Source organism: Silurus meridionalis, chromosome 10 (genome assembly GCF_014805685.1).
Source record: "Silurus meridionalis isolate SWU-2019-XX chromosome 10, ASM1480568v1, whole genome shotgun sequence".
In the NCBI taxonomy this organism is placed as follows: Eukaryota; Metazoa; Chordata; class Actinopteri; order Siluriformes; family Siluridae; genus Silurus; species Silurus meridionalis.
In genome coordinates this window covers 14,945,836-14,972,684 of record NC_060893.1, presented here as the reverse complement: position 1 = coordinate 14,972,684, position 26,849 = coordinate 14,945,836, and the positions used below count along the sequence as shown (strand labels likewise).

Sequence of the window (26,849 nt, the reverse complement as noted above, 5' to 3'; positions counted from 1 at the left end):
AGTGCTGCCTAAAACATCTGTCCAAAATATTCTGTAGGTGTTCAATTAATTTGAATGTAACAGTAATGCACACACCATATGATTTAGATCATTTCACCCATATTAAACTTTTTAATGAGCCCTTGTGCCATGTGATAGGAGGCGTGGTCATCCTGTACATGGTCATTCCTATCAGGTAAGAAACATTTCATTAGAAGATAATAGTGATGAGTCTGGAGTCAACTTTGTATTGTTTTGTAGTGATTTTTGTCAAAAGTAAATATCCAAGTGATTTAATAATCTTCCACGTATTGTAATTGTGCCCCAGATGTTTTTCTTACTATACTGGGCCATATCATTTGTTCAATAAAACTGTATTTCAATTTGTTTTCAGAATAAAAGCTTTCAGAGGCTTTATAACACGAGCCGCATCAACTATTCCAAGACAGCATATGTAAGAGGAAAGTAGCTCGAGCATTGGCAAATGATGTGTGACTAATGCACTACTGCCAAATATGAAACATGAACAAAGTCATACTATTCCACTAGGAAGGATTAAAACTTTTTTTTATTGCCCAGAATGCTCTCTGAGGGAGGAGAGATTAATTACTCTGATTAAGTCATGCTTAGTCTCATGTAACGTTCAGAATCGTTATGGAAAACCTACAGTATTTGTAATCCTAATCTAATGGGGCATATCCAGTTGCGAAGATCACAGGGTTTGACTACATATTTTTTTCCTGTAGGGGTGAAGAGAACTCACTTTGGGAATTTATTAGCTTTTGGTAAGAAAACCACAGAGCACCCTCTGCTGGAGATGTCGTGAAATGCGTAATTCTGAAATACTTGAATATCACAGATAAAAAGTCAATATGAGAGTTCAGCATAAAACTTTATTCTTCCAAAAAAATAACCAAAAAGCTGAAAATGAAAATAATACAATACATTCTTAAATTTATCTACACAACAATTTCACAGAAATTACTTCGAAATATAGATCCCTGTTTGAATTCAAAATGATTCGGTCTCTTCCTCTGATTTCTAAAACTGCAGGATTGCAGGACTCATTCGTTAAGATAGGGCACAAAGAAAGCTTTAATGAATGAAAAAAAGACAGCTTTCGATGTACAGTTTGTGGCTTTCTTTGCCAACAAACAGCGTACCAGCAGCGTGTAAACAGAGTTAGCTGTAATATAACGTTATGGAATGACACAAAGTGTAAAATGTGCTGATCGGTTCCACACATCTTTAGCACCTTGGTCATTCCTGTCAGTGTAAATACTGCATTACTTCAGAAATATAGGGCATAAAACTCTGTATCAGTGTCACCTTTGCATACAGCTGCCATACAATTCCAGTGACATTTCTTGTGAAACTCAGACCCACATTTCTCCTCCTTGAAATGTTACAACATTACAGAATTTTGGATTATCATATAATCAGATAGAAATCCATTAAAACACATCAATTCCAGTTTACTACCATCAGCCAAGAAAACACCAAAAAGAAAAGGCACACATGGGAGAAGACAGAATTTGCCCACTGGAAAGTCTCTAGACTACAGTAACAGCTCACTGTAAAATGATCTATAGCTATACAAGAGCTTTAGGCTGTCTCTCAACACAAGCCAGTGTGCATTTTTGCATCTGAGAACTCGAAGTCTATGTTGTTGTTGTTGTTGCTATTTTTTTTTTTTCAGGACAAATTGTAAGTAATTTGACAAACAAAAAATACAAATAAATGAAATGCTATGGCAGATTTTTAGCAGTTTCAATCTTCAGTTTAAATGAGAGTTAGCAGGATTTTTAAACTATTCAGTGTATTCAGGAGAAGGAAACCTGGTTAGCCATTTACAACAGTAGTGCATAATGAATGACTGTATATGTGGTGGACAGCGTGTCTCTGGTGCTCTCTAGTGGCTGGCTGGAGTACTTTCCTTGTTTTGGGTTTTGTCATACTGTTATTAGCCTCAGCAGCAGGGTATTGAGATTGATGCTACTCTTAATCCCTGGCATATAAAACTAGCATGATGATGTGTTTTTACTAGAGATTACACAACACTCTGGATACATTGCCTGCCAAACACAATAAAGTAAAGTGAAAATGTTTTTGACCCTTCCCACATCTACACAAGTCCAATCCTGATCTCAGGTCACTGTGTATTTGACTCAGTTTCCTCCCACCGCCTAGAAAAAACATGCATGAGCACATGTTTTAAAGTGTGTGTTAATGTGTGAATCATTTATAGTGAAATCGAACACGCCTCGTGTTTGATGAGATGGTTTTTTAGATCAATTTGATCAACAGCTAGATAAAATGTCTTGGATGTGCTGTTACATGCTATTTGTAAAGGTAAAGTCAGAGATGTAGTTCACTGCTAATTAAAAACATTACATGCATCTGTTGCCTAGGCTTACAAGTCAGAATACTAGTTTAGTAGTGAAAAAAGCATGAAATGCCAATTAATGTGTCTTAATTCTGATGTTGGATGATAATGGTTGAAATCTATGATTTATTTGAACCTTACTTACAGATTCTGGGGTGTCAGAGGCTGGGCAGGTATAGTTTACTAATTAAAATGGCACCATGATCTGAATTAAAATAAACTGATTTCACATTTAAACACAAATCCCAGAACAAGAAGTGGCATCAATTTACAGTATATGGAATACTGTTTGGGTACAAACAGGTAAAAATGCATTCCATGTAATTAACATAACAATATGGAATGCTTTTTCATCAGACATTGATAATATATTAATTTATTATTATTATATTTTTAAAATAAAAATTTAGATAAAAAGTAGATGCATCCTTGGCAGCTGGCTTGCTTAAATCTTATGGTTTGAATTATGATCAAATGTGATATTTTCCTGCAGGATAAACAGTCATGCAGATAGACGGGTAACTGACTTATTCGGATACGGTAAAGTCATATGTCATGTGACAAAAGTGTTGGGTTTTTGCCAATGCTGCATTTTTTGCATGCCATTTGGCAGACAACCATTTCCAGAGTGACTTATAACTATACTATTTATACAACTAAGCAGTTGAGGGTTAAGGACCTTACTTCAGTACCCAGAAGTGGCAGCTTGGCAGTGCTGGGATTTGAACTCACAACAAAATCATTGGACATCCTAATAGCCAATGTCTTAACCAGTGAGTTACCACGTCCCATCTCTGTATCAAAAATGAATGGGTGGCAAGCTGAAACACTCCCATTTCCACTCTTTACACATCAGCATATAAGCTTTATCCTGTCCACTACATATATACTCATTCATTTTTTTTAGGATTTCAGTGTCACCCTCTGCTGGCAGATATAAGGATGTGAATACAGATCAAGGAATACATAAACATTAGTCTGCACTTCAACAGGAATCAGTGCTGTAGCTTAAAAAAAACCTCTTATACCCATAGAGGTCATATCTACCCACAGTGCTAAGCTTCTACACAGTTACCTTCATATTATACAGCATGATGAGGCACACATCAAGCAACTTCTCTATAATTTCTCCTGAAATTGAACTTGATATCATTACGGCGCACTAGCCACTGGTGCAGAGCACTTTCTTTAGGCAGCTTGTTTTAGCTGCACGTACCTTCACTTTTTGTAAAAATGTTCAATCATGGTTACTTCAAGTATAAGAAAATTCCACTCCTTACATAGAAAGAATCTCACACACCTTCATACACACTGATAACGCACAAAGAAGAGTCCAGTGGTGCTCTTGGGTAGGACTGAAGTGCATACACAAAGGTAGCCAGGCTGTGTCCATGTGTGTATCCCTCCTGCATGGTTCATAAAAGTCAGAGGACATGGGACTGCTCAGGATAACCCATCAGTTAAAGTGAAGTCTTTCGCTTTTGTATTTAAATATGTATGGGATGTGTGTTAGCCTTTTGAGCTCTTTTTTATTTGGGAGTTCCACATGCCTCTTTTAGAGTGATAGTAGTGAAAGAAGTTCCGCAATCTCAACCTCTCCACTTCAAGGCCATTCTGTAGCACTCTGAGAAGGAAAAAGAAGAGGGAGAGGGCTTAATTGAATCAGTTTTCATGTTAGGAGACAAAATGTAAAATCAGCATTATACAGATGATGCATTTTGCCAATACACATAGAATAAAATCAGTTTTTTTTTTTTATGTCACCACCTGTCCAGCAGTTCCCAGTCCTCTCCTCCCCAGCGGTCTTTAAACTCCTCTGTGTTCATACCACCGATTTTGTCAAAGTCAGATTTATAAATTCCAAACAAGCCAAAGCCATTCACCTCCCAGTATCCTGCCAAGAAGAGCAGATCAGATGTAGTTTTAAAACGTACAATTTCTAAACATAATCCTGCATTACAGTAAGAAGTTACATTTCTATTTATGACATTACAGAGTCATTCCTTCATTTATAAATAAATATATATGTACAGAGTTAAGGTTACAAGTTAGGGTTAGGGGTTAATCATTAGAGAGAGAGAGAGAGAGAGAGAGAGAGAGAGAGAGAGAGAGAGAGAGAGAGAGAGAGAGAAAGAGCAGGAAAGTGTAAACAAACTGAGTGGCAAAAATAAAATTTAGGGGTGATGGAATTTTATCTTTTGTTTTGCATCTTGAATATAAGATATTTACGATTGCTATTTTTTAGGTCTGCGAGCTGCTGTAATGTGAATGTACATGTGTATATGTTACCATCGGGCTCTTGCGGAGAGCTTCCACATCCCAGCCTCATGACGATCGGAGCGAAGGCCAGCCTGCCCTCCACACAGTGCTTCCTGATGCTCTCCAGGATGTTGAGCGGAAAGTGAATGTGCAAATCACACAGGAACAGAATACTGTGACTGTCCTGGGAGAATACACACACACACACACACACACACACACACACACACACACACACACACACACACACACACACAAAGTCACTCACAAAGCCATAAACATGCACAGCAGTCCAATCTAATGAATCTTACTATGTGAGTCACACTGGTTATTTTTCTTCTTGCATTGACAAAGTTTTTCTTTCTATTTTAAACAATGACCCAGTAGTGTTCATCTTTTATATTTATTATTTTTTTTATTTTACCTCAATAGTATCCACTCCAATCTGCAATCCAGCTGAGCGTTCGAAATTCCCCTCCCTCCTCAGATAGTCATATCTGCATTGCAGCCCAACAACAAAAGTGTTTGATTAAAATGAATTTTATACCATTAGCGTACATTAGCAGATACGTGCATGTACCTTGGCACAGAGCTTTCTCTCAGAGCCTGCTCTATGTCCATGTCATCACTCTGGAAATCCACGATGATGATGTTGAAGTTCTCATCCTTTGTCTCGTGGTGCAAGAGCTCCATGTCACTGATGAACTGTTGGACCCAGCGAGCCTGGTTCTTTACTACAGAGACAGATAAAACAACAGGACTTGTCATCATCATCATCATCATCATCATCACTACAATATTAGACATATGTGCAGTAGACACACTCCTATACTGTACATACCCTTATACTGTAGTTTGTATAAAATATACTATTGACATCTACAAACAAGAATACACCGGTCAGGCATAATATTAGGAACACCTGCCTAATATTGACTGAACTGTAGCTTCACAACCCCATACACAACAAAATGCAGAATTCAACTTCTTCAGCAGTTTGAGCTACAGAAGCTCGTCTGTTGGATCGGACCAAACGGGTCAGCCTTCACTCCCCACCTGCATCAATATGCCTTGGCCGCCCATGAGCCTGTCGCCAGTTCACCACCGTTCCTTCCTTGGACCACTTTTGATAGATTCTGACCTCTGCAGATTGGGAAAATACCACAAGAGCTGCAGTTTTGAAGATGCTCTGACCCAGTCGTCCAGCCTTAACAAATTAACAAATGTTCACTTGCTGCCTAATATATCCCACCCACTAACAGGTGCCATGATGAAGAGATGTCATAATGTTATGCCTGATTGGTGTATAACACATATGCAATTTTTCTGTCCTCAAACGCAAAAAAATGAAAACTTAAAGAAGACTGGAACTGTTTGGGGCTCTTTAGGGATTACTAAAAACTTTCGAATGTATGTGTATAATAAAGTGGTCAGTATATGGACAATACATTGACATACTAATTTTAATATACATATTCTATGTACATATGTCATTAGCCCAATGTTTAATGTCTGTCTGGGAATTCCATCGCTCACCAGGCACTACGAAGTGCACCATGACATCTCTTTTCCACTGCAGCATGACCGGCTGACAGAGCAGTGGCTTGGCAAAGACTGTCCCAGGTCGTGGGGTCGCACGGACAGTGCGAGCGAGTGGCTGAGAGGAGGCAGAGGGTCTGGGTGAGATTGGAGCGGAGGGGGGTGAGCCAGTGACCCCATCACTAGTTTCCAGACTATCCTCAATCCGGCCACGGTGCAGTAAGAGGTAGATGTATTCAGACAGACGCACTACATTCCTGCCCCTCTCCATCAGCTCCAGCTCAATCAGGTAGCGATTCCCCCTTGCTGAGTCACGCCTCTTCTCCACGTTTATAATCCGCAAAAGTGTGTAGATACTGTAAAGGAGAAGTGTTTTATAAATAATTCCTTTTAAATCATTCAAATCAAGTCAAGATACATGATCATAAAAACGTATACATTCACCCAAACACAGACGTCCAGTCTAGGAATGCTAAAATTCACTGATTCACATCAGTGCATCAGCATTAAAGTTAACGATGTGATGCATCAAAAAATAAAATATTGTGCATTGTTTTTTAACATATTTGCATTGATAAAAGCGAATGATTTATTCATAATTATTTGTAGATGCGCTGTTCTTTTATTATTTAGAACGTGACCAATCATTTGTGACCAATATTAAAAGTGTGTAGATACTGTAAAGGAGAAGTGTTTTATAAATAATTCCTTTTAAATCATTCAAATCAAGTCAAGATACATGATCATAAAAACGTATACATTCACCCAAACACAGACGTCCAGTCTAGGAATGCTAAAATTCACTGATTCACATCAGTGCATCAGCATTAAAGTTAACGATGTGATGCATCAAAAAATAAAATATTGTGCATTGTTTTTTAACATATTTGCATTGATAAAAGCGAATGATTTATTCATAATTATTTGTAGATGCGCTGTTCTTTTATTATTTAGAACGTGACCAATCATTTGTGACCAATATTTTCCCCTCGCTAAACTCACAAGCTGCTATATGAACATGAGGCATCACAACATTATGAAGACGAGTCGTGTCATGAGAGTCACAGAGAATATGGATTAACATGGCAGAGGTAGAGCTGCATCTTCCTGGAGACAGGAAAAGAGAATATGGTTTTATTTAATTGTTTTTCTTTTTCTTTTGCACTACAAATGCTGTTTGTGAAAGGGCCATGAGTTTCTAAATCAAAAAGCACTTCAGTAAATTTATGAGTAAATTAGCTGTCTGTCTGAACTAAAGAAATAAAAGAGAACTATCTGTTTCATATTGAGTTGCAAAGCATCACCTTTTTTCATAGCAATGTGTTAAATCAAATCAAAATCGGATTGTACTGCATCGTAATAGTGAATCTTATCGCGTCGCATTGATAGCTGCTTCATATGTATCTTTAATGTATTGTATCGGTGGGTCAGCCCCAGTTATAGAGATGCACATCCCTAATCCAGACACACAAACAAAAACCGAAATGCACCTCACCCTCCGTTGTGCTCATTTAATTTCTCCATGTACTGGGCAAGCACATCCACCACCTCGCTCTCAGGAAGCTGCAGGTTGCCTGAGACATTACACCTCAGATCATTCCAGTCAGAACGCAACGTCTCAAAGTCCATACTGTTGACGGAAAATGTCCTCTGCCAATTAATGGCCTCTTCAGCCCAGCCTGGCCGCGGCTCAACCTCTTCGTAGCTGTACTCTGATAGGTCGCCTTCTTCTTCCAGCTCAGGTTCTATCTCTGCTCGATTCACCTGAGTCTCAGTGATCTCAGTAGTCCGGAGGTAGGAGGTGAACCGGGGAGGTTCGGTGTGTAGAGCATTTTCAGAGGATATATTGTGGAAGGAGGGAGGAGTAACCGAAAATGCAGGCTGAAAACTAGAAGTAGCTGGTGTAGCTGCCAATTTGCTCTGTTCTGTGTGATTAGTGAGCAGTGCCTTGCTGGAGGCCAGCTGAACCGCACTCTGATGGCTAGAGTTTGAGTTCAACGGAAGGGCTCTGTTTTCTTTATGAGGTGGCCTGGCAAGAAACTTAGGACCCCCAAGGATGCTTTTTCTCACTTTAGGCTTGGAATTAAGATTCATTAATTTGGTGGTTTTCCCACTGTGATAGAGAAAACTCCAGGAAATACCTCACGATGTTGACTTTTTTTCTCATTTCCAGGCCGGGGCCGGGTGATATAGATTTTATTGTCTTTCTTGCGCTCCTTGTTTGTGTTTGGGTGGCTTTTCCCATTATCGCGATGTGCATTGTCTTTACGGCCAGCGTGTGCGGAGTTGGTCAGAAGCTGCTTAGCTCGGCTGGTGAGTGCTGTGAAGGACGATTTCTGTGGGAACAGAAGGGAGGATCGACTCAGTTTAGGAGTGTGTTCCTTTCTTTTCAGACCTTCTTTGTGGTTCTGAATCCAAGACAACGAGCGGCCGTGCACTACATTCTCATCCTGAATATCCTCCATCTTTGCCAAATGAGGCTGTCTTTCAAGCTCATCTGGCTCAGTCCCTTTCCTCCAATCCCTATTGAGTGTCTCATCCTTGTGGAAGTATCTCTGTTCTCTCAGTACTGCCTTTTTTAGCTGCACACCTTCCTCCTTCCTGGCTGACACGGACCCTGATTTATAAGAAGGGCTTGAGGTGTGACTGGTCTGGCTGGGGTGCGTGATCCGTTTTGATGGTGGAGTGCCCACAATCTCTTCTTCATCCTCAGGATCCACACCTTCCTCCTCTTCAAGAAAATCTATAAGGACAACAGAAGCACCATTGTGGAAATTGTGGAAATAAACAGATTTGAGGAGTGTTAATGCCCTTTCAATTGGCAGTTTTCCATAAAGGGGCACTGAAGGTTCTTCCAGGCAATTTGGCTCTCCTCTAGGTGAAAACACAATCAATCTCCGCTACTTGATTCCTGGCTCTAAGCCATTATATTAGCATGCTATGCCCTAACTAATGAAACACCTTGAGTAAACACCGTTCTAATAAAGCTCATTTTGTTTTTGGATCACTGAGCTGACTACGGCATAGTATAAAGTTCACACACACACACACACACACACACACACACACACACACACACACACACACACACACACACACACATAGTTTGTCTTACTATACTAGTGGGGACCTTCAACTGACAGTTGGCGTAGCTAATTAAGCCATGCATACATCTAAATCTACCTTTAATCTCATTAACCAAATGGAAAACCTTTGGTACATTTAGTTAAAATAAAGGTCATTTTTTCTCATGGAGCCCAACCAAATGTTCTCACAAGATTAAACCTGTCACATTCTTCTTATTGTGGAGATATTTGGTGTCTACCGAGATAAAAACATTCCTACACACACACACACACACACACACACACACACACACACACACACACACACACACACACACCATCAGGGTTGGGGAAGAAGAATGGCCTGTCATCCTCCTCTTCATCCATTTTCATGTATTTGTAGAAGCCAAACCTGAAAAATCCCAAAATAAGAAAAGCATTAAATTACAAGCTGGGACTCTGAATTCAGGCACTAAAGCATTACTCAGCAGAGTGATGACCTGTACTCTTCCTACAACTCCTACAGTGCTTAATGCTTTCTGCTTTCTTGCACATTCAAGCATAGTCAAGCAGTAAATATCATCTAGGTCGTTTATTCTTTTTCAAAGTGTGCTTGTTTAATGATTTCGCTTCTTAAGCATTCTTGTTTATTACAAAAAAATTTACTTCTCCAGATAAATGGGTGACTCCCGATAGAAACACTTGTTCTCCCGTTCCATGTGTGTTAGCCGGGTGAAATCATTGGGATAGATGAAGGATAGATACACCTGCAAAAATAAGACAAACAAACACATTATTAATAGGAAGAAAAGGGCATCCGAAATCCGAAATTGGGCTACTGTTGGCCGAAGGAGGAGAAGGAGAGGAGGAAGACGACTACAGAGACACAGGAAAAGGAAGAAGTGTAGGAGAGTGGAAGTTTGGGTTGGTACTTTAAATGTTGGTACAGTAAAACCCCGTTGTACGAGCAACCTATTGTACGAGCAAACGGAGATACGAGCAAACTTGCTTGCAAAATTTTACCCTGTTTCACGAGCAAATTTTGAAGGCACGAGCAAACCCACGCTGCCGGTTCCCCGTTTTCGGCGGAGGGTTGCATCAGTCTCTTAGTTAATGACGTATCACTCGGTCGCTCCCGTTGTTCAGTGCAGAAATATTTTTATTTCACTAGAAATCTTGAAAAATGTCTCCCAAGTAAATCAGTGATTGTGCTGTGAAAACGAAAGTAAATAGAAATACCACGGAAACCGAGGAGGTTACGAGCGTGATGTGCATCTTACACTCGCAATCAACCACTACCACATAAGTAAGGAGCGCGTAGGAGAAGCGCGCCGCTGACCACAAGCACGCGAGAATCGTGACATGTACAGCCAAACCATTGAAAATAACGGACAGTGAGGGTGAATGAGGGATTTATATATGGTTGGGTGATGAGTGCTAAACGAGAGTCAGGAGTGTGATTAGTAAGCCGGCGAGAATCAGGGAGCTCCCTGACAGTAACTGTTAAATTATGTTTACATTACGGTAATTTTCTGTGTATTTGTTTGTTAAAATATTCTACATTTACTTTTTGAGTGCAGAAATAAGCGATCGAATGAGATCTCGGAACGGATTAAATCACTTTTACATTCATTCTTATGGGGAAAATCAGTTCGAACGTACGAGCAAATGGACCTACGAGCAATTTTCAAGAACGAATTATGCTCATACAACGGGGTTCCACTGTACTATGACTGGTAAAGGGAGAGAGATAGCTGATATGATGAAGAGGAGAAAGGTTGATATGTTGTAAAGTCAGGAGTAAGGCCAAGAACATTAAAGGTAGGTTTAAACTGTTCTATCATGGTGTGGATGGAAAGAGAAATGGTGTAGGGGTGATCCTGAAGGAAGAGTACAGTAAGAGTGTAGTGGAGGTAAAAAGTGTTTCTGATAGGGTGATTAACGTGAAGCTGGAAGTTGAAGGGGTGATGATAAATGTCATCAGTGCCTATGCTCCAAGTGGGCTGTGAGATGGAAGGGTGGAAAAATTCTGGAGTGAATTAAATGAAGTGGTAGAGAGTGTACCTAGGAATAAAAGATTGGTGATTGGGGCAGACTTTAATGGGCATTTAGGTGAAGGGAACAAAGGTGATGGGTAGGTATGGCTTTAAAGAGAGGAATGTGGAAGGGCAGATGGTGGAAGATTTTGCTAAGAGGATGAAAATGGCAGTCGTGAACACGTATTTTAAGAAGAAGAAGGTCCATAGGGTGACGTATAAGGGTGAAGGAAGGTGCACACAGGTGGACTATGTGCTATGTAGGAGATGCAACTTGAAGGAGCTTGGAGACTGTAAGGTGTTGGCAGGGGACAGTGTAGCTAGACAGCATCATACGGTGGTCTGTAGGATGGTTTTGGAGGTGAAGAGGAGGAGTGAGCACTTAAAGAAGAATATGATGGTGGAAACTGAAGGAGGATGACTGTAGTGTGAGGTTCAGGAAAGAAGTCAGACAGGGGCTCGGTGGTGGTGAAGAGGTGCTGGATGATTGGGCAACTACTGCAGGAGTGATAAGCGAGGCAGCTAGAAAGGTACTTAGTGTGACATCCAGAAATAGAAAAGAAGACAAAGAGACCTGGTGGTGGAATGAGGAAGAGCAGGAAAGCATAAAGAGAAAGAGGTTGGCAAAACAGAATTGAGATCGACAGAGGGATGAGAAAAGTAGGCAGGATTACAAGGAGATGCGGCAGCAGGTGAAGAGGGATGTGGCGAAAGCCAAGGAAAAGGCATATGAGAAGCTGAGAGAAAAGGTGACCATCTGTGAGCAACAGTATGGTTTTATGCCAAGGAAGATTTGCATTATTTGCTTTGAGAATGTTGATGGAGAAGTATAGAGAAGGTCAATAGGAGTTGCTTTGTGTATTTGTGGATTTAGAGAAAGCATACAACAGAGTGCCGAGAGAGGAGTTGTGGTATTGTATGAGGAAGTCAGGTGTGTCAGAGAAGTATGTGAGGGTGGTGCAGGACTTGTTTGAGGACAGTGTGACAGCAGTGATGTGTGCAGTAGGAATGACAGACTGGTTCAATGTTGGACTGCATCAAGGATCAGCTCTGAGCCCTTTCTTGTTTACAGTGGTGATGGAAAGGTTGACAGACGAGGTCAGACAGGAGTCTCCATGGACTATGATGTTTGCGGATGATATTGTTATTTGTGGTGAGAGTAGGCAGCAGGTTGAGAAGATCCTGGAGAGGTGGAGGTATGCGCTGGAGAGAGGGGAATGAAAGTCAGTAGGAGTAAGACAGAGTACATGTGTGTGATAGGGAGGGCAGTGGAGGGGTGTAGTTGGAGGGAGAAGAGGTGGAGAAGGTGAAGGAGTTTAGGTACTTGGGGTCAACAGTGCAAAGTAATAGAGAGTGTGTTAGAGAAGTGAAGAAAGAGTGCAGGCAGGGTGGGGTGGGTGGAGAAGAGTGACAGGAGTGATTTGTGAAGAGTATCTGCAAAAGTGAAAGGGAAAAAGTATACGACTGTGGTGAGACCTGCGATGTTGTATGGTTTAGAGACAGTGGCATTGAGTAAAAGACAGGAAGCGGAGCTGGAGGTAGCAGAGCTGAAGATGTTTAGATGTTTATTGGGAGTGACGAAGATGGACAGGATTAGAAATTAGAGGGACTGTGCATGTAGGACGTTTCGGAGACAAGGTGAGAGAGGCGAGATTGAGATGGTTTGGACATGTGCAGAGGAGGAACATTGGGTATATCGATAGGAGAATGCTGAGGATGGAGCCACCAGGAAGGAGGAAAAGAGGAAGGCAAAGGAGGAAGTTTATGGATGTGGTGAGGGAAGACATGCAGGTAGTTGGTGTGAAAGAGGCAGATGTAGAGGACAGGGGGGTATGGAGACGGATGATCTGCTGTGGCGACCCCTAATGGGAGAAGCCGAAAGAAGAAGAAGAAGAAGAAGAAGAATATTTATATATTCTATATATATAGTAATTGTTTTATTAGCTATTTCTATGCTTATACCTCCCAATCTTTGTCAGTTTTCTATCACTTCTGCACTGTTATGTATTGACCAAATGGGGGCAGCAGAGCTTAATATCTGCTCAGGCATTTCAGCAGTCACTGAGGGCAGTCTGTAACAGGTGCATGTAAAAAGCTCCTTTGTTCCTACCGGCATCGAGACACAATACAACATCTGTTTGACTCCAGCATTATTCCTATTGTGCTGGATGCACATTACTCTAATTTTCATTAATCCATATGTGAACATGTGTATGAGAGAAACTCACAAACTGCAGGCCTTGGTAGCGTGCGATGGGAAAGTCTTTAACCACATACGTGGGTGAGTAGAGACAAGGTGGCAGCACATTCTCCAGCCGAGAAGGGTCAATCATCGGTGCTGTAGACAGAGAGGCAGAAATAGAGACGAGATAAAGGTCAGACCTCATTTAGGTGGTCCGCGCAGCGCACAACTAACATGGTGAACAGGAAAAGTGATAAAGAGTGCCAGATAAAGGCTCACTCCTGAAGAAGGTGTCGCGGGGGTCAGGTTTCAGCATGTCGGCGCCGTGCTGCCTGCTGCTCCGAGTCTCCATAGGGAGTCGACTGTGGCTGGCAAGCGTCTGAGGAACGTGCTCCACGCTGTTCATCTTCAGACCACTCTCATCTTTCACACAGAGACAAAGGGAAGGGGGATGCATGCTCTTTTAGTTCATTATCGATGAATGGATAGATTGAGTTTTCCATGAAGTAGCAGCATTAGAAAACCGGCCACTGTGCAGTCCTTCGGGAGAGATGAGAAAGGATTTCAAATGCATTTATTTTCGAGTGAACCAGCAATATGTGCAAGCACGACCTTAAAGCACTGAGCATTTTCTTCCGCTTCATGTTGGTGGGAACCGATAGATTAATCAGAATCTCCAGGGCTCATGTGCACAATTTAATTGAATAATTTGTGCCTAAACTGGAGGTGTGAACAAGTAATCGATTACCTGTTGCTTGCTGAACAAACTCTGCATCGTTCAAAGTTTTAATCAGAAAGAGTGCAGGCTTTAATCACAACCATCCATCAGCCCAGTCATGCGTTCAGCAATTCATCCACCCAAACATCCATCATCTATCCCAGCTCTCAAAAGACATCTGATTTATGTATGTGACACTTTGCTGTCTAATTGGAGTGTACAATTAAAAAGGAAAGCCAACTTAAGTGAGAGCCAACTACAGGGAATTCAAAAGGAACACTGTATTTTTCAGCATCATTTTGCGAATGTGAACGTTCAAATTATGAACATTTATGACATTTGGACTATCAGCCTTACTGAGGTGAGAAGAGCAGCTCTAGCTTTGTCTGTATAACCAGTTCAGACAGCAGAAAAAGATCAGCAAAGATTTACATTAACAGTTTAACAGCAGCTTTGCAAATTAGGAACATTTTAAAGCATATATTAACATAATAAGAGCCTGAGCTCAGGTTAATGTTATGACATTTTTAAATATACATCTTATCCATATTAAAGTTTAGGAAGTGGTTCCTCAGGGTTACTTGGTTTCCCTTTACCTCATATAAAGCATGTTGGTGGCTGAATTGGAAAAGATTCAATATATGGACAGAAGTATTGGCACACCATACTTTTCCAGCCATGTGGTTCTTTTCCAAATTGTTACCACAAAATTAGAGGCACACAATTGTACCTGTATTTGGATGTAGTAGCATTCATTTGAACTAGGAGACCCAAACCTGTTCCCACATGACAAAAAGTCAGCTCCATGAAGATATGATTTACAGTATATGGGGTAAAGTGAAAGATTCTGTGTGGCCTGCTACAGAGCTTTCACCTATACCCTATTAAACACCTTTGGGATGATTAGGATCATAGACTGCACCCCAGGACTCTTCACCCTTTATCAGCACTTGACTTCAGTAATGATCTAACAATCTCAAAAAAGACCCTCAAAAAATCTTCCCGGAAGAGTAGAGGATATTATAACATCAAATGGGGAATAAACGTGGAATTGGATGTTCAAAAAGCACATAATGTTTTTATGGCCAGGTGTCCAATATATGTTGTCCATGTAGTGTATTAACACAAGGGATTTCTTATGAGTACTTACATTTTCTTCCAATAGTTAGAAGACGTTTTGTGGGATAGTTTGCATTTTCCAATTGTGTGTAGTGTGTAAATGATTGTGTAAGTGTATGTGCAGTTGGGCCCTGGGATGGATTCTCCCCTTGATGTACTTTTGCAATGTGATACATTGCTGTCCTCTTACAAAATGACTTTTAAATTCATCTTATGTTTGCTTGGTACAGCTCTTTTCCCGTTCATAAGCCATACATTTTTTTATAATAATTTAACTTTCAACTCACTACAGAAGGAAGCTTTGTTATTATACTGACTTGTCCAAGCAAGAAAAGAAATTATAAACATTAATGGAGACCAAAAATTAGGTTGTGGCAGTAAATTCCAAATTAGTAAATGAGCTGTAAGGAACATTTATGACCCAATTTGCATGCAGCATGCTAAGCACCATATATTTGAAAATAAATATATGTAATATAAAGAAATACATAAAAGCAAAATTTTTCCTGTGCATCATTTGCATTTTTGCAAAGTCTGGCTTAATGTATTAAAAGCTCATTCTACTTGTCCACGAAACAAAAACCTTTCACCTTGTCTTTAGAAATACAATGACTAACACAGAGACGAAAACTAAAACATATAAACTCAATGAAACATCTGCAATATTGATGCACTTGAATAGAAAGACAAGACCGAAAATATAAAATGAAATGAAGCAACAAATTTAAGTGAATGAAAACTCCAACTACAAAAGGCACACACTCTCAAGGATGAAGTTCTCTCCCTCTGCCTCAGTGGTGCAAGCTGAATGATGATGTCTGATGGGTTTCGACATTTGTGTAGTTAACAGCCTCTCTCCTAAGCACATCAAGCACTCATTTGTATAAATAGAGGCTAAAACTGTGCACTGACAGGCCGTGCATCATGGAGTAAATCCTGCCTTCATAGCTATTGTGTGAGGGGAAAACTGCATTAGATAGATCCTGGTTACAGTGATTTGATTAAAAGCATCATTTAGCATAATAAGAGATTCTCCTATTCCCATCTAGGGGAATTCAGGGTCAATGATCAGCTTTAACTGATGATCACAGACATATTTTAATTCACGATAAGGGACTATAAAGCAGCCGGAACAGAGTGGATGAGAAATGGACATAAAGGCTTGCAGATAATAAAATGATGATTGGGGTGAACAATTGGGTGCACGGACGAGTTCCTGCGTTTGCCTGTCTCTGTCAAGGGAATCGTATGTGTTTGATATATTTAAAAAGCTGTTGTGGAGAGGAAATGGTTAAGAGCTAGAAAACTTGGGCTTCTGCTGGCTGTGGTTGCTAGGCAACCTATGTCCCACAATCCCTTTCTCCCACCTCCATCAAACCACTGTGGGAATTGAGGCGTAAACACAAGGCAAGCTGAAAAATGAACAAGTGGAACGATTTTAGATTCTCACAATATTTTGAGACGAGTGCAAGTCAATCAAGCTTCCCAGGGTAATGGGTAAAAGAGAATTTACACAGCAGCTTGAGAAAAAGAAACTATTTCAAGCCCAGCAGTCAATAGTGCATTTCTCATAGCAACATGAATGGCACTCAAGTCTGATGAGATCTGTTTATGAAGAAAAACGAATGTCTGTTTAAGTACCCGATGTTAATTCACCTGAGGAACTTTAATTTCATGTTGCAGGAGAGACACTACCAGTGAATACAGTTATTTTCACTAAGCCAACAGAAACCAATCCCAAGTGAAAGGCTTGATTGAATTTGCCTACAGAAACAAAAATCTAGCTGTTTAAATATGAATACCTCCAAATAGCTTTGTTGAAATATCACTTCATCACTGTTTATTCATGAAAATCCCATTTGATGTTTTCATTATAAAAGCTAACAGAAGTCCAACAATTATAAACATTTTGAAAGATTCCTCTGTAATATCTCTTTAAATAGGATAAAGAATGAACATTCTAACATTTCAAGAATGCAAGTCATCTAAAACTGACATCTTTTTGCTACTGAATTAATATATTAGTGAGATTTAATCAGCCTGTAGGATGCCTACTTATGATTGCCTTTATTTTTTCTTTCTAATGAGCCCCAAGTGCAGACACTTTGAAGATGAAGGGATGAAAAGACAGACTCTTCTTCTTCTCGTCTGTCGCATCTATCATTTCGTAATTGCGAGAAGTAATTAAACATTGTTCATATACACACATCAAAATGAACAAGCTCTGTGTGCAGCAGCTGTCAAAACCATTTTCCACCACCACATCTGTTCGTGAAATCAGAGATATCTATCCATGCGACACTAAAACTATCAGACCACCCGGGAGGATAGAATTTCTGGACAGAAGTAGTGTAACAGGTACGAAAAGTACAAATTTACACACTTTTAAAAGTAGAATTATTAAACGCATGTATATACAGTGAGGAAAATAAGTATTTGAACACCCTGCTATTTTGCAAGTTCTCCCACTTAGAAATCATGGAGTGATCTGAAATTGTCTTTGTAGGTGCATGTCCACTGTGAGAGACATAATCTAAAAAAAAAAAATCCAGAAATCACAATATATGATTTTTAAACTATTTATTTGTATGATATAGCTGCAAATACGTATTTGAACACCTGTCTATTAGCTAAAATTCTGACCCTCAAAGACCTGTTAGTCTGCCTTTAAAATGTCCACCTCCACTACATTTATTATCCTAAATTAGATGCACCTGTTTGAGGTCATTAGCTGCATTAAGACACCTGTCCACCCCTTACAATCAGTAAGAATCCAACTACTAACATGGCCAAGACCAAAGAGCTGACCAAAGACACTAGAGACAAAACTGTACACCTCCACAAGGCTGGAAAGGACTACGGGGAAATTGCCAAGCAGCTTGGTGAAAAAAGGTCCACTGTTGGAGCAATCATTAGAAAATGGAAGAAGCTAAACATGACTGTCAATCTCCCTCGGACTGGGGCTCCATGCAAGATCTCACCTTGTGGGGTCTCAATGATCCTAAGGAAGGTGAGAAATCAGCCCAGAACTACACGGGAGGAGCTGGTCAATGACCTGAAAAGAGCTGGAACCACCGTTCCCAAGGTTACTGTTGGTAATACACTAAGACGTCATGGTTTGAAATCATGCATGGCACGGAAGGTTCCCCTGCTTAAACCAGCACATGTCCAGGCACGTCTTAAGTTTGCCAATGACCATTTGGATGATCCAGAGGAGTCATGGGAGAAAGTCATGTGGTCAGATGAGACCAAAATAGAACTTTTGGGTCATAATTCCACTAAACGTGTTTGGAGGAAGAAGAATGATGAGTACCATCCCAAGAGCACCATCCCTACTGTGAAGCATGGGGGTGATAGCATCATGCTTTGGGGGTGTTTTTCTGCACATGGGACAGGGCGACTGCACTGTATTAAGGAGAGGATGACCGGGGCCATGTATTGCCAGATTTTGGGGAACAACCTCCTTCCCTCAGTTAGAGCATTGAAGATGGGTTGAGGCTGGGTCTTCCAACATGACAATGACCCGAAGCACACAGCCAGGATAACCAAGGAGTGGCTCTGTAAGAAGCATATCAAGGTTCTGGCGTGGCCTAGCCCGTCTCCAGACCTAAACCCAATAGAGAATCTTTGGAGGGAGCTCAAAAACCTGACTGATCTAGAGAAGATCTGTGTGGAGGAGTGGGCCAAATCCCTCCTGCAGTGTGGCAAACCTGGTGAAAAACTACAGGAAACGTTTGACCTCTGTAATTGCAAACAAAGGCTACTGTACCAAATATTAACATTGACTTTCTCAGGTGTTCAAATACTTATTTGCAGCTGTATCATACAAATAAATAGTTTAAAAATCATACATTGTGATTTCTGGATTTTTTTTTAGATTATGTCTCTCACAGTGGACATGCACCTACGATAACAATTTCAGACCCCTCCATGATTTCTAAGTGGGAGAACTTGCAACATAGCAGGGTGTTCAAATACTTATTTTCCTCACTGTATATATTAGGGCTGTCAAAATAATGCAGTTTGCATTAATGCAGCGTGTTCGACCATTTTTTATAAAAATTTTTAATAAATATAAAAGAGGCAAAATATATTTATTCAGATAAAAAAACTACCGAAATCATTTTGAATCACTAAACTTGTTTTACTATTGCGCCAAGTCTCAATTCAGCACCATATATTATATATATATATATATATATATATATATATATATATATATATATATATATATATATATATATATATATATATATATAAAATTAAAGAATAATTAATCATACCATTATATAAACATACATACAAAGTAAATAATAGCAAAAAAAAAAGCAAAGATTAAATTAGATTAATCACAGGTTTGCAAAAATTGTATTTCCTTCAGATACAAACCAATACACACACACACACACACATTATTCCTATATATACATATATATATATATATATATATATATACATATGTATATATATATATAATGTGTGTGTGTGTGTATTGGTTAATTGATTGATTAATTATTCTTTAATTCTGACACAGTTTCATTTGTATTTTGTTTGCATCTTTGAAATTTGAGTCGCATTTTAATTTTAAAGGGGCAAACACACAGTGTTAAAGACTGTAATTGTTTTAATTTTACCAGAATAAAAAGTCATCAGAACTGCAGTTGTTGAGAGTCTCATTGATTTAGTCAATAAAAAAACGAAAAATGCTCATTAAGACAGAACTGCCCCCCCCCCACCTATTAAAATGTATGTCTAAAAAACCCTCTAAGAATCAAGCCTTTCTTTCACTGTTCACACTTAATTCTTCTATTTTCCAAGAAATTCTACATATGTTGTAGTACAGGATTTGTACTAAAAAAAAACACATACAGTCATCTAGACACAGAACTAATCCCCGGAGCAGTAGCACTACTCTCTCAAATACAGTCTCCCGATTCACCCAATGGGAATTCCTATTAACATAAACTATCTGATACCAAGGAATTTGACTCGCTACCTTAAACAGTTTGCACAACCAGATAAATTGCTCTCCTCTGAGCTAGCTATTCCATCATAAAGTAACCAAACTGTATGACACATTGCTGACATCATCTCCATTAGATAATTAGAAGGTCATGAGTTCAAATCCCACCACCACTAAACTGCCCCTGCTGGGCCCTAGAGCAAGGCCCTTAACCGCTCAATTGTATGAATGAGATGATTGTTAAGTCGCTCTGGATAAGGCTGTCCACAAAATGCTGTAAATGTAAATGTATTTTGTTTATATCTTTCAAAACTTGATCGAATTTCCATAAGGTTAATCATTGCTAGTCCTATACATGAAAATAATGTAACAACCATGAATGCTATTATAGTACACAAATTATCTATAGAGTGCAATGATGAAGCCTGGTGCAAATCAAGCATATAAATAAAATACTGACAGTGGAAAACTTCACCATATCAACGAAACTGTTCTTGGAGCTGTGACTATAGAAACAGTAATATATTTGAACAAGCACATTAAAATAAACTTGCAATTTGCAATTACAACCTGCACTACAATAGAATTCAGCAGCACTGCTGTGGTATAATGACATATAAACTGAGTGCTGCTTTTTTCCATATTGTTAACATTAATAAAAGATTTACGACTCCACCACATTCTAAGTCCCTAACCACACATGGCATTGACTGTCAAATCAAACCCTGCCTAAGAGGGAAATCCTGTTATATCTGAGAAATCGGATCTCTCACCATCCTGTGAGCACACAGTGCCAGATCCTCAAGCACTTAACAGCCAGCACAAAGCTGAAAATCACAACCAGTGAGAAATTGAAGGAAATCATGCAACTGAGATGGTGGGGTTGCTGATCAAGTGATCTGAGGTAGAGGAAGAGTGTGTGTGTGTTTACTCAGAGAAGCTTACCTGTGTACAGGGAGATATATGCAGAATCAATGACCTCATATTTTAAGCCTGGCAGGAAAGGTCGCCACTATAGTGTAGAGAGGAAGGAGAGAGAGAGAGAGAGAGAGAGAGAGAGAGAGAGGAAGGAGAGAGAGAGAGAGAGAGAGAGAGAGAGAGAGAGAGAGAGAGAGAGAATTAAAAACTTTGGTAATGGATATTTGCGACAAGGAGACACCAAAAAGGACACCAAAAAGACAGAATATCCTCTTTATCCTTCATTTATCTTATTTCCAGTCTGCAAGGTCACCTTTCAGATGTGTGTCACACACACATACATGCAACATCTCATAGTGGTCACACACACACACACACACACACACACACACACACACACACACACCTATACTGGTTTTTATGTATTAGGTGGACTTTGCCTGGTAAACAAGTTGTACCATGGTTTAAAGGTACCCACCCTTCCCCTTGTGCTACAGTGATGCTACAAACGTCAAAAAATCTAATCAGCTCTGAGGAAAACAAATTTCACTTCAGAATTACTTTACACAAATTTAAACAATTTATATAAAGACCTGACATTATGGTTGTATATGAGGACCTGCTCGGAATGTCCCGCCTTCTGACAAAAATAGTGTTTGTAAGGACATACGGGCTTTATCAGGACATTGGTTTTAACAATACACAAACAAGACATCACACAGTATTGAAGGGACAGGCATGTTTTATTGGCCCTCTGACACACACAAACACAGACTTGACAGCATGGTGCACTATCAAGACATCAGTGACTTAAAAGAACAAGTCCTTTCCTTGTAGTTTTCGGGACTTCTTTTTAGAGTTTTTTTAGTCTCTGCAAAAATATTCATAAACAAACTAACCAAAAAACCCATTATAAATGAAATCTGATAACCAAGATGTTTAGATATTTGAATGTTTAGTGCATAGTGAAATCTCCAAAATGCTCAGTGTTATATAAAGCTTGCAGAGAGCTAGATATACAAATGAATTACATAAAGACACTTAAACCAATTTAAAATGAGGAAAATTGTAAAGCTAATTACACTCCTAATAAATCCCACCCACGATCAGCTGCCATAATAAAGAGCTAGTGTTATTCAATCACTAGTCATAACGGTATAAGATCATAACGTTATGCCTGGTGTGTACATTTCTTGATGGGAACTCCAAAGCTTTTTCTACGTCGCTCTGGGAATGGGAGTTTGCTATTGCCATAAATGTAGATGGGACATCGAAAGAACTCAATTGTATCAATGAGTGTATGCAAACATAACCACAGACAGTAAGTGAAAGAGGTATGATGGCAGAGGTTTGTTTAGGATTATAAATAGCAAATAAATGTGAATAATGTTACCTTTTGTAATATAAATTCTTATTGCTAATTAATATATTGAAAAAAGTGTCCTGAAAAATCCTGAAAAATCATAACCTAAAAAAATGCAACGCAAACCATTTTCCTCTTCTGGTGTCCGATTGCTTCACATCCCTGTAAAAAAGAAATCATCATTGAGTACATTAGCAGTGTGGACTGACATATTATGGCGCATATTAAACATGGTTAGAACAAGTTAGAAAACCTACTGATCTGTGCTGGTGTCTTCAGGAAGCATCCAAATTCGCAGCATCAGCCCCACTCTCAGAGTCACTTCCATCACTAGCATCAATGTTGAGTTTATCTTAAAAGCAGATGCAAAATTAATACTACTGTATGTTTCGTTTGTAACTAAAAGCTCATCGATTTGAATAATCATAACATTAAAGATTTTCACCAATTTATCTTGATGCCTTAATACTAGCCTAATTCTACACAGGACATATCAAGGACTCATAATTTTACAATTTAAATGCATACCTTTAATTTCAAAGCTGAGGTGATAAAATAGCAAGGTTTTTGTATATTCTACTGAACAGTAATATGATATACAAATTATCAATATAAACCTTTGTCATATTTTCTTTTGTTCAAGAACTGTTTTTGTTATTGTAAGATACTGTTCAGTACATATTTAAAAACATAACCAAAACAAATACTCAGTTTATAATTATTTAACAGAATTTCTTATGACAAAAATAATGTCTATCAGGCAACCTTACTTTTTTTGTCTTTTCACAAAGTTCTTTTGAATCCTGTTTCTTAGGCTTAGATTGGCCCTTTACAATGGTAATCTAAAATAGACAAAACTAAATGCTTTTATATGGACCTGTCCAGGGATATTTTAATGGCTATTACCTCCCTTTAGGCTGGACACAAACCAATTAGATTCTCAAAGCATTTTTGATTTTAAACATACATTTAGCTTCACTAACGTTTCAAATTTACGCCGCATTCCACTGACTATCTGATGTACAGACAGCAGTAAAATATTGGAGTTATTCCAAAAATCAGACAATGTAAGCCTGGCTGTAGCATCTTCTTAACCAGGTTAACACATTTGGACTATCATTTGGACATAATTAACAATATATAAATATTTTTTTACTTTTCATAATCTTTTGGCTCTCTATTGATTTGCACCCATATAATTGACACCCAGCAATATAATAATACGCATGATGCATTAACTATAATCTATTTGGGTCACTTTTGTTCTCATGATATACAATCACCCAGGTCACATCTGCTATGTGGTGCTTCTGTAACAAACCCTTACCTCTGAGGGATAAGGAAGTACAATAGTCAGTAAGTCTACATCTATAAGATGCAAATTTAAGAGAAATTAATTTAATAAAGTTAATGGTGCTCATAAAATAACTTTATAAAGTGAAGTCCTCGAGACCAGGTTTCTGTCAGACACTATACACACAGCTGATGATGTACATTGACTATCACATTACTACAAGGTACAACAAATCTGCTATGTGGCGCTTCTGTAACAAACCCTTACCTCTGAGGGATAAGGAAGTACAATAGTCAGTAAGTCTACATCTATAAGATGCAAATTTAAGAGAAATTAATTTAATAAAGTTAATGGTGCTCATAAAATAACTTTATAAAGTGAAGTCCCTCGAGACCAGGTTTCTGTCAGACACTATACACACAGCTGCTTATGTACATTGACAACGTCCCCATATACCCAGTGTACTGCTAAACCATGTCTGTTCCATATACACTCAGATAAACACTAAACATGTACATCACTAAAGCCCTGATATACCATGTATTTGTCAAACACACGGACACACTAATACTCCTTTGGTAGAGGACTCTTACATGATGGTCTATGCATGTCCTTATTAGACACAGTGTTCTCATAAAACAGGTCTCAGCCATACACACTACATACACACAGACTAACTCAATCCTAACCCCAGCACCTAAAACTGCACACAAAATCTCAGTCATTTTGATCTCAAGACATGGTTCACAGATAGTGTTCACCCATCCAGTCAATCTCTCCCAGTGACTAAGAGAGACAATACGTACTGATAAAAACATACTAAAACAATGCAAAGTACCTGCAACATTTTGGGAATAAATAATCAGAATATGATTTTTATAAATTACCTTTTCTCACTCTTCTCCTGGATCAGCAGCCTCCAACTCATCTACTGCAGTAACCTCTAATGTTTTCAGCTACATTCTAAAAACAGAAACAAGAGATCTTTCTCACATTTGTTATAAACATTAAGTAGCCCTAGAATGTATTTGATACTTAAGTCACATTTTAATGCAATTAATTTTACTGCATTAGCAACCATATCAAACCAAGACATTAATTTCAAAAGATACATAAAACTAAGTTTTACACAAAACATTTAATTTAAAACAGATTGGTATGTTTAGAAATATTTAAAAAAAGCATTTGGATCACCAGCAATTGTATTATTAACAATCGCAAACAAGGTCTTAGTATTTAGTCCGACATACTAGGTTTTGCAGAACTGCTAGTTCTACAAATGACTATGCATAAAACTGTTTCTGTGAAAATTCCGGTAGTTTCCACCAAGATTGAATCAACAAATATTCCTTTTATTTTTATTAGAGCAACAACAATCTGCCACTTCCTTTACTATTGCATTTTACAGATACTCTATAAGGTCTATGTCAGGCTTTTGGGGTGATTTTATGCACTGTATATACAGTACATTAGCAAAGCACACTGTATATATGGTATATTATTTACACCCAGCAAGAACATTGCTGCCTTAACTATACTATAATATTTGGGTCACTTTTGTTCTCATGATATACAATCACCCAGGTCACATCTGCTATTTGGTGCTTCTGTAACAAACCCTTACCTCTGAGGGATAAGGAAGTACAATAGTCAGTAAGTCTACATCTATAAGATGCAAATTTAAGAGAAATTAATTTAATAAAGTTAATGGTGCTCATACAATAACTTTATAAAGTGAAGTCCCTCGAGACCAGGTTTCTGTCAGACACTATACACACAGCTGCTGATGTACATTGACTATCACATTACTACAAGGTACAACAAATCTGCTATGTGGTGCTTCTGTAACAAACCCTTACCTCTGAGGGATGAGGAAGTACAATAGTCAGTAAGTCTACATCTATAAGATGCAAATTTAAGAGAAATTAATTTAATAAAGTATATGGTGCTTATACAATAACTTTATAAAGTGAAGTCCTCGAGACCAGGTTTCTGTCAGACACTATACACACAGCTGCTTATGTACATTGACTATCACATTACAACAACGTCCCCATATACCCAGTGTACTGCTAAACCATGTCTGTTACATACACACGCCAATAAACACAAAACACATGTAAATCACTAAAGCCCTGATATACAATGAAACAGGTCTCAGGCATACACACTACATACAGATTTATAAAATATAATAAGAGCTCAATATAATTTCACAACTGTAAAAAAAAATATATATTACCTGTTTACTGTGTTCGATGATTGCCAGAGTGTCTGCTGTTGCGAGGTTAAAGAGGTCTCCCTCATCAAAAGGGACTGAACTGAATACTCCACACTCTGAATAAGAAAAAATGAAATATTAATCCAGTCGTGAACTTCACACCAGTTTTATCCTAATGCCCTGTCTGTTAATGAAAGCAGTCTAGGTCAAAAGGAACATAGGATGGCATGTGTGAATGGACCCTTACCTTTATCTGAATTTATATATTTCCAGGTTTGTCTTTCCCAGCAGATGTGTAATACTCCGCCTCCTGCTTTGGATGTTCTTTTCTCCTTCTGCGCTTCATCTCAGCCATGTTAAAATGATGCTGTTCTTCCCCACAGAAATGAGTGTTTATTTAAGTTGAAACCTTAAATTGTTAATATAAGTGGTGTTTATGTAAAACATGCCCAGTGATAGAGCATGGGACAATGCTGAGGAGAGCTGGGATTTAAACTCTCCATCACACTGACACTCAAAGATATCAGACTTCTGATGTGTTCATTCTGCTTTACTTCTGACTACAGTATTACTGAGTTATGAGTGAAGAGTATCAGGGGTTATTTACACCCTCACAGTGATACAGCAGTGTTTACACACTGTACCATCATCTCTCTCACACTCAGACCCTCACCACCGCTCCAAACTCAGCCATGTAACTCCCGCGCCGCACGCACTCAGCTGTTTCCGGTCGCACGCGCTAACCGGAAGTGATGTTCTAGTGACATTAAATAGCATACAGCCTTATAATAAACAAAATAATAACAA

The 26,849-nt window shown here is 38.9% G+C and overlaps 1 protein-coding gene across 1 annotated transcript in view; it reads right to left on the bottom strand.

Moving 5' to 3' along the window:
* Positions 1-858: 858 nt before the first annotated feature.
* Positions 859-26,849, bottom strand: part of b4galnt4a (beta-1,4-N-acetyl-galactosaminyl transferase 4a) — a 137,685-nt gene continuing 111,694 nt past the window's right edge. The window contains 13 exon segments of the mRNA XM_046859841.1: positions 859-3,989; positions 4,133-4,259; positions 4,655-4,808; positions 5,049-5,121; positions 5,205-5,358; positions 6,161-6,519; positions 7,659-8,292; positions 8,295-8,906; positions 9,567-9,640; positions 9,895-9,995; positions 13,493-13,602; positions 13,726-13,869; positions 21,192-21,258. Of these exon segments, the coding sequence (XP_046715797.1) occupies positions 3,875-3,989; positions 4,133-4,259; positions 4,655-4,808; positions 5,049-5,121; positions 5,205-5,358; positions 6,161-6,519; positions 7,659-8,292; positions 8,295-8,906; positions 9,567-9,640; positions 9,895-9,995; positions 13,493-13,602; positions 13,726-13,869; positions 21,192-21,258 (2,724 nt within the window). The 3' untranslated portion in view covers positions 859-3,874.